Raw genomic sequence first — 9,542 nt, 5'->3', positions numbered from 1 at the left:
TCAGCCACCACAGACAATGGCACATGTGTGTCTGTCTGTGTGTGAGTGCATCTTAGGGATGTCTGCAAGTCAGGGCTGATGTGATGTCTCTCACATGTTTGAGGTGTCAAGAAAGAAATTTGTCTCAGGATTTGCTTTTTGGAAATATTCATATCCTTTTTTTCTTTTTTCCCCTTTTCTTTCTTTCTTTTCTTTTATTTAAAAAAGGTGTTGCCTTTAATGAGCACATTTTAGAAATAGTTTTCAACATTCATAATTAATGGAGTAAAACCTCATGTATGAGCAAGGTTAGTTTGTAAATGTGAATACATAATAAAGTACAATACTGTACTGCTACAATAGAGCACTTATGAAGCAGATGGATTTTCTCTGCACAAGGCCAGTATATTAATTTTCGTCTGATTTTTTTATAATGAATGCACATAAATGGCCTGTCACTAAGCAATGTCCAGTGATAAAGACAGATCAATTTACACTGTTTGGTTACTCAAACGTTCCTCAAGGGTTCTTTGGATACTTCAACATCCTGAATGAGTTGTGCTCCCTCACCCCCTCTGAAAGGGTTAGGGATAGTCTAACTATCTGTAGGTGTTTCAGCTAATTATTGTCTGCTTATTGTATTATAATACCTCTCCATGCCTCCTATGTATGAACACAGTGCGGTGTGAGAGTGACCTTTGGATATCAGTGGATATAATATCCACCCTCAGCTAGCTCTCCCACTACTGCCCTGAAGCTTCCTCTTCTCCACTGAGAAAACTACATCTCATATATGCTAGTGGCAAAAACTAATCACTTCAACAATCTCACATATACCAAACCTTCTTTTGTTTCCAATGCCCAAGCCAAATCAGCAATCTCCATGTCTCTTGCTTTAAAGCTATCGACCAGAGGTCATTAATTCCAGTACTGGAGAGCCAGAGTCCAGCACAATTTGGCTGCTCTAACACACCTACTAAGCCTCATAATTAACTGGTGAGTTAAATCAGGAGTTATCAAGCTAGTAAATCATCAAACGGTGCTGCACTGACTCCAGCTCTTCAGGACTGGAACTGATGACCCCTGCTGCATAGATCACTGTGCTATGCTGATGATAGCGTGTGCAATCCTTTGAAAGTTTGAATTTGTCTGTCTGGTGTCTGTTTCCATGACCATGCAAGAGAGTCTGTGAGCTGCTTAAAATGGAGTAGCAAACGTAATTGTGACAGGCCCAATGAGCGGGTGGGGTCACAAGCAATAACGGCAATGAATACTGGATCAGCGACAGCATAATCAGGCATGGAGCAACTTGAACCCCATACTCCTCAAATAGAGCATTATTCTGCACCGAGAGGTGAGACTATTAACACAGGAGGGGATAAAACTCCAGCTGTCAAGCTCTCACCCTGTCTGCTCTCTTTCTGCCGCTGTACTTTATGTTCACACGTTGCATTTGCAAATGATTCTTCCATTTGTCAAGTTGTTGGCAAACCTGTCACCCTCACCTGGTGAAAAGCAGATAATTTATTTATTTGACTTCAACATAATTAAAGGCATTACCACGGTGCTTGGCAGTGACACCTTTTTATGCAATCAAGTGCCAAAGTGCGAAGAGTTTAGACATGCCTGTAGGATGGGTGTAAGTTTTCTCTTTTTTGGGCTTAAAAAAAATTAAATAGTGGCAGGATGAAGGAGGTTCTTGCTGTTGCCTCCTCTGGAGACAGAAAACAAGATATGAGTATGGAGAAAAATATTTTAATACATCAGCCAGGAATACATTTAGCAAGAAAGCTTTTGTGAGTGTTTCTGTTCACTCAGTGTGGACTGGAGAGTTTTCAGCAGGGCTATGCAGTGACAATGGAAAGAGTTGAGATTCTGGTTTCAATTTTTTTCTATTTTCCATGAATAAATGTTATATATTCACAGGGAAGTGGCTGAATAAATGTTATATATTCATATGGAAGTGACTGAATAAATGTTATATATTCGTCCCAAGCAATGCGTTTCAGAGGAAAGATGTTGATAACAGTACCAGAGTTTGAATTTATGCAACAATCCTACACCCCTAGCCTTTTTTTTTTTTCAGAGGACTTGCACACTTACACACCTTCACACCCACACCCAATAGCAGGCTTGATGTCAAACAAGAACGGATTTCCTCATTTCTTTGAACTCAAATGCTGTAAAGGAGTCTAGCATAGGTACAATCTGGTCAGCCTCCAGTGGGTTTGCCAACAGTAGCTTTTATGATCCCCCATTTGCTGCCTGGGGCCTCTGACAGACTCGACCTAGCATATTGAAAAACAAGTTGAGGGAACTAAAAACAATGCTGGTGGAAAAGAGATTGTGCTGTTTTACATCTCCTGTAAGTGTCTGCTTCAGGGACAGTTTATCTGCTAGATACAGCAGCTCTTTGACACTGTCAACTTCTGTCATGTTGCCGCAGTTAGGCTTCGATCATGGCGCAGCTCAAGTCACTGCTCCACCTGCATGTTCTTTAGGCGGCTGGTAAAGTAGCGTTAGTCTGCTTGCTCTTTGTGTGGAATGTCTCCGGGCCTTTATGATAATGAATCTTCCCCCCACTAAAACATTACAATAAATAAAACATGCCATTCCAAAGAGTTTGATCTGTCTTGTGTGTGTGTGTGTGTGTGTGTGTGTGTGTCTGTGTGTGCACATAAAACTGCTGGATTTTACTCATTTCAGGATAGTACGCACACACACACACACACACACACACACACACACACACACACATATATACTAAAAATACACCAGGGATTTTATATATATATATATATATATATATATATATATATATATATATATATATATAGAATTGTGTAACTTATGAACTGACTCTAAGCCACATTTAATATACTTACTTTGTAATTAAGCAAAATATTTGCTGATCTCATGCAAACTGCTTTGTGTATGAATATTTCAGCCAGCAGTGGAAGCAATATTTTAAGGAATCGATTCAATACAAAAGATGTTAATCAGTTACCTGTTGGGAGTTTCCATTTTTCATGTATCCTGAATATCAGAACTAGGCCCTACATATTTATTTTATCCAGTGTTTCTGCGCTGGAAGAGGCTGAAATATAAAACTGGCAAGACAGACGTAAGAGCCAGACAACAGTTCTGATTATTCACGGCTATCCTAAATAACCAATTTTTTCCCTCTCGCCCTCATTTGTGCACAGCTGCTTTGTTCACTGCGCAATTCCCTAACTGCAAGATAATTTCTTTGTTTTCACAAGAATTTTGTGGTCACAGTTTGCATGCCCCCCCTGGTTAGTGCTCAGGTGCTTACAGTGGAACTCTGTACAGCGTCTCCGGCTCAGCTCGGCTCAATCACATCCACCCCGAGGCTGTAGGTTTGTGCATCAAAGAGAGTTTACACCATGGAGCAGTTGGTTCGAAGAAAAAGATGAAACACTGATTTTTTTTTTTTTAATAATAATTTTTTTTTTTTCTCTAGAAGCACTGTAGTTCAGGAGTTGAGGAGTTCAGAAGCTCAATTAGAGTTAGTCACAAGTTTGTCAGGATAAACAATATTCAAGCTATGATAAATATGTGACAACATATTAGACATTGTGATTAACACTGTTGTTAAAACAAACTATATTACAAGAGTATGACACACATGGAGCACTGTGTGGAGATGCACTAAACACAAGTTGTGTAGCCTGCTGCTAAAACACACTCTTTCTTTCTATGGAACTCTGCACTCACAACACCTTTCGTGCTACATGATCTGTTACAGAATTCTCATAGAGCATTTGTAGACTGCTTTTTACAATTTTAATCGAAATGTCTTACAACAATTATTAATATAATGTATAATATTATAATATAAACTAACATGTAATATAAGGCAGCTTTATAATGCGGTTGCTCTGGCATGTGAGTGTATTGCTCGGTGTAGCTTCACAAAGATCTCCTCTCTTGTGCAGATGTCCACAAGGCTGCTTACTATAGTCAGTAATATGATTCCTTTGCTCCTCGCTCTACCTAAAAGACCTGACAGTGAAAGTGGCACATTTACACTCGGAGTAAATGCTAGTGTAAAAATAAAGTTAAGGTTTGAGTGTGAAAAGGAAGCTCCTTATTAATGTGTCAAATATGGCAAGATGCACACTTCATGAAGGGTTCATTCACTATGCAATGTAGAATTCAGAAGATTCTAATGAGCTGTATTAAAAGCCCTCAAATATTGCTTAAACAAAGATATATTTGTTAATGTTATATTATATAAATCTCATTGATATGTCATTAAAATAGACTTGCCTGCCCCATGTCTGCTCTGTGTGCATGGAAGAGAAATATTACACCGACAACATGCAATATAAACACTGATCAATCTGTGAAAACTTAAGCGCAAACCAGACTCATTAACTTTATGGGTGTCTCCTAATGAGTGTTTGAATATCCTGTCCTGCTTGTGTTTATTTTCCTGCTTTCCTTTCTCATCAGTCATGGCAGTAAGGAGCACACTGCAGAAGCAGATCCTTCCTGCCCTGGCTTTTTGATGCCATCACACTAAAACTACACATCTATTATGCAGGCAGCTACATTAATCTTTTAAATCGGCATTCAAATTAACCTATATCCTCCTTTTAGTGTGAGCTGTGATGATGATGAGTGTGTTCCTCGCTGCCTTTGATACACCTCAACCATCCTCAAACTCGTCCGAATAGTAAGAGTGCCCTCTTTTGTCCAGCTGTAATGTTGCACACAGGCACAAGATAACTGGATTGGGTTTCGGTAAATCGTCAAGAGTAAAGAATAAAAGTGTTTAGACAAAACAAAAAAAAAGTGAATTACAGCCTGGTAGATCAGTCTTGAAATATGCAGGTTTAAGTATAAATTAGAAAACATATCTATACAGTGTTTAATAGGTAGACAAACTTAAGACAATCGCACAGTAGCATAGCAGCACACTTGTTCACTATTATTTTTTTCTTCCTAATCCATGCTTAAATAAGCGAAGTCAGTATTTAAATAATGATGTAGCCTGGTCTGGTCGCTGGACACTGTGCAACAGTGTTGTCCTCAGATGTATCAGCAGAGTAAATACAATTCATGCTGTTATTTGTGGCAAGGTCAAAGCCATGATTTCCAGGAACAGTGTGAGTAGGTTGTTCATCAAGATCGCTCTTGATGAGAGTGATTTCGACCTTCTCCTCCTCCCTGTCATAGATCTTTATTTCTGATACCTTGCAATCTTCACATGCTTGTGCAAAGTTGCTCCACCACTTTCAGGAGAAAGAGAAAAGCAATTTCAGCAATTATGTTATGTTATGTTGTTAGGCCAGACTGAATGTGCTTAACTGACCTTACCTGAATCTGTTCAATGTTTAAAATTCTCTCTTGGGTATGCTTTGGATCTGGAATTATAGGAAGGACAAGTCTTCTTACCCTTTGTGGAGAGAAATTTGCCATGACATAGCTGTGCACTTATGAGCTACTCTCAGAAGTTCTACATAACTAATTTGAAAAAGCCTCACCGATCATGTGTTAGTGCATAGATAAGCATGAAACCCGCCAGTGGCAGCATCGTTATCAACAGATAATCCTTTACAGTAAACGACGAGGTGTCTGCCATGCAGGGTGCTTGAGTTCAATGAAAAAGGAAGGTGGGTGGGGGGTGAGGGTAAAAAACAGAAAAAATAAAAGGTCAAAACATAGATACAGCATATAATGTAATCTGTATAACAGCACATCTTTTTCTAGTGAATACATTTGTCCAGTACTTGAAGGCACTGCTGCCAAAACAAGGAGATAACTTTACCTGTGTCATTCCTCCAGTATTTTACTGGACTCCATTCTCCCCAGAGCCTTTGGGTACATTCTAGACTCATCCTTATTCTGAAAGCATAATTCTTTTTCATATCTGGTGCAGGCAGGACAAAGGAGAGTCCTGTAATGTCAGTATGATTCTGTAAAGAATATGAATAAACACAAACCAAGATTTAAATAAAATCATTAGTGTGGTAAACGAACCAAAGCATCTATTATTTTATTTTTTTTTCAAGATTTGTATTCTTAAATAATTAGTGAATCTGGGTATAAATTATATGATTTTCCTCAGATGGGTAATACCTTCCAGGAAGTTTCACAGAGGCTCTTGTACTGCACATGGGTCACGTAACACTGCTCACGTTTTCGTTTATCTGGCTTCTCCCAGGACACATCTATGCTATGTGATGTGTTCCTAATTTTCATATTAAAAGTGTCTAAACAGATTTTTTTTTAAATAAAAGAAGAAGAAGAAGAAGAAGAAGAAGAAGAAGAAGACAAAATACATTGTACAATTTAACATATTCCATCATACTGTGGTAAAAGCTTTTTCCTTCCTGCACAGGATTTATGAGCTACTGCGGGTGTCACATAACATTGCAGTGACTTTTGATGTGGCTCCTCAGTCAGTGTCAGTGTACTTGCCATGACGCACTTACTACCATGAGGCTCTAAGCTAGAATCGTATCTCTGTGGTAATGTGTGCCATCCTATGTGGGTATGATGCCTATGCCCTATTCAAAATCCCATGTAAATCTGAGCTTATAGTATTAAAGGGCAAATGCCAATGAGAATGTATTGTTCTGGATGTGATTCAAATAATTAGTTTGTTTAATTGTAAAAGCTTAATCACATTGAAATTTTTTTTTAAGTAAATAATAAAACTTTAATTTATTATTAGTATTACAACCCCTTAACAACAACAACAACAACAATAATAATAATAATAATAATAATAATAATAATAATTATTATTATTATTATTATTATTATTATTATTATAGCCCCTTAATATTGTCATGAATATTTACTCTCTGTATAATGGATTCATTTACACCAGTATTCATACATACATGTCTTTACATTCCTTATCATGCCAGCCACAAATTTTGGTCATTTTTAATAGGACAACAACAAAAAAAGTATAATCTCAGTCAAAACAAACAAACAAAATAACCCTAAAGCCACTTACCCACTGAAGAGCATTTGACCCTGGATTGACCACAGAGCATAACAGACAAGATGAGCAGTACACAGCAAGTGCAGCACTTCATCACTGGTCCTTATCAATGGGTACAGTCACTCTCTCATGAAGTAAAGAGCGCAGTGAGAATATATAGTCTTTTACCGCTTAACCATGCTCACTTCCTCTTTCTCACTACCTATTTCAACTGTGCTACTAACACAGCTATAGCAAAATCTCTCTGTGGTAAGCCAGCCAATACATTTCACATGAGAGTTTTGACAGTATAGTCCCCTATTTATTGACTTTATATCTGGATGTCTGACATTCAAAATCATTTTTCACTGTAATCCATGTCAAAGATTATTGTAACAAAGTAGTGATTTTTTTTATTTAATTTTTTTCTAAATCAAAACCTGTTTGAGTTTCTTGAATGCTGATTATTGGGGCTGTTATTCCACTGATATTAAAAGAAATCAGTCATTTGATCATATGTAAAGCCCGAAGCTGCCACAATGTATGCAAAGTAACCAAAAAACATCAATGCAGAGAAAAATTCATGTGATGCAGCACTGTGGTCATCACAGACAGCTGAGGGTTGAACTGGGGATTTCCTAAACATATGGAACCTACATTCTTAGAAAAATAATAGTCACTCTGTACATTTTTGAACATATTTATGAACATGAATGCGGGTCTTTGGTAATGTGTCATCCTGTATATAATGTAAAAAAAAAAAAAAAAAAAAACCCAATGTGTTGGTGAGAGGTAAATTCATAGTGAATGAAGGAGGCACATACCTAATTCTCTGTAATTCTATGTAAAATATTATTGCTAATGATCAAAACATAATGGACAGTCTTTCAGAGGCAGATGGCCGAATGATATGTGACCAGCAGCTATGGATATATGGTGGCTCAGGTGCCTGCATCAAGATAATCTTTTTACTGACAAATATTCCCACAGTTATTTAAGTTCTCACAAGTTATGATTAATAATTAGTGTAAGATTTAGAATGACTGTAGTTGTTTGTATGTCCCATGCTCATAAATCACAAGCTTACTACTAAAAATGAAAAAATATAAATAAAGTTAATAAAGTTCCCAACATGAGCAGAGATTACCAAAAAAAAAAAAAAAAAACGGCTGCCATAGCTTGCAGAAGCATTTATAATTAAACATACCTTTCTATTTATGTATTATTACAATATTGTTGTGGCTTATATTAAAGTTATTTAATGGGCTGATAGTTAATAAACATGTAATTAAAGGGTTACATATATGTGACATTTCTGTGTAATTCAGCAGATATTATAAATAATGGCCTGGAAAATAGACAAAATTTTCATGCTTGATTAATTGTAATAGGCATGCTGCTCTAAAGATTATGATGTTTGTCTATATTAGCAGCAGCAAGCTAACTTTTATACCTGTCATAACTGGGAAAATTGACCAAATTCATTCTAAAATCCATAGACTCTTTTATAAAAAGTTAAATCTAGATTTCTTAAGGATTCTTCAGTTTGTACAAGGGATTCTGTAGAACCCTACAAAAGAAAGTTATATTATAAAAGAAACCCTTTTCCCCTGAGAATAACTTAGGAAAGAAACAATGCTAAACTATCCAAAAAAAAACCCTTAAGAAAACCTTTTTTATGTACAATGTAAGAATGGCTGGAAATCAAGATCACTTTTTTAATGTTAGTATAAAATGGGTCATATGATATAGTACTCAGTATGACAGATATTACATACATAAATGTGGGTATAAAAACGAGAAACAAATATTTAGTGTTTTATCACTTAAAATTTCTATCTGTATCATTATCTGGCACATAATAGGGAAAAAAAAGTTTTTTCTCACCAGAAAAGGTTTTGATTGACAGTACATGTTAGTTAGTTAGTTTAATGCTAAGTGTTTATTCGGTAGTTTATAGCTACATCCTTTAAATGGGGGAACTACATTTGTATTAATTTATTAACTTGACCTTTGCTAACTCACTATCGCTGATTAATCATCATAGTCTCAATTTCCAAGAACAATACTTATCTCTCTCAATCCATTTTTTTTATTAACTACACCACAATCTACTGTCAAAGTCAGAGTAAATGTTTCATTTGTATTTTCAGGCTCATATCATATAAAAGTCATAACTGTTCTCTACAAGAGGGTGATGTGGACATCTAAGAAAAACCACCTAGGTTATGTTTCTCATATGAATATTTGGAAAATAGTAAAGAGAAATACACTAGAAAGCTGAAAACTGAGATTACTAGAAGAGATATGAAAACTGCATGTTGTTATCATATTTTTTGGATTTCGGTTATTTTCTGAGTGTCATTTCTGAAAATAATGCACCTCTTTATCCTTTTTAGCATCTATAAAAATGTGATTGTGGAAACAAAGAGAAAAGAATTCTGTCTCTGAGGTTTTTTGAATCATTAGAAGAAAGCTACTTCGTTTCATTGGAAACATTCTCTTCTCTCCCCAAAATAGAAAGTCTGATTTTTCTTTAGTGGTGCAGTGTGTCTATGCAATGGTACATCCTGCTAATCGAGGCTCGTCAACTACAACT

The 9,542-nt window shown here is 36.3% G+C and overlaps 1 protein-coding gene across 1 annotated transcript; it reads right to left on the bottom strand.

Moving 5' to 3' along the window:
* Window positions 1–4,073: 4,073 nt before the first annotated feature.
* crlf2 (cytokine receptor like factor 2) lies at window positions 4,074–8,094 on the bottom strand. Its single transcript, XM_053626771.1, has 6 exons — window positions 6,977–8,094; window positions 6,088–6,221; window positions 5,777–5,924; window positions 5,493–5,598; window positions 5,326–5,404; window positions 4,074–5,240 (listed from the first exon to the last, which is right to left on the bottom strand). The coding sequence occupies exons 1-6, from the start codon at window positions 7,056–7,058 to the stop codon at window positions 4,983–4,985; spliced, it is 807 nt and encodes a 268-aa protein (XP_053482746.1). The 5' UTR covers window positions 7,059–8,094; the 3' UTR covers window positions 4,074–4,982.
* Between the last annotated feature and the right edge of the window lie 1,448 nt (window positions 8,095–9,542).

Source organism: Ictalurus furcatus, chromosome 6, assembly GCF_023375685.1.
Source record: "Ictalurus furcatus strain D&B chromosome 6, Billie_1.0, whole genome shotgun sequence".
Lineage (NCBI taxonomy): Eukaryota > Metazoa > Chordata > Actinopteri > Siluriformes > Ictaluridae > Ictalurus > Ictalurus furcatus.
This window is presented reverse-complemented; position numbering and strand designations above follow the sequence as displayed.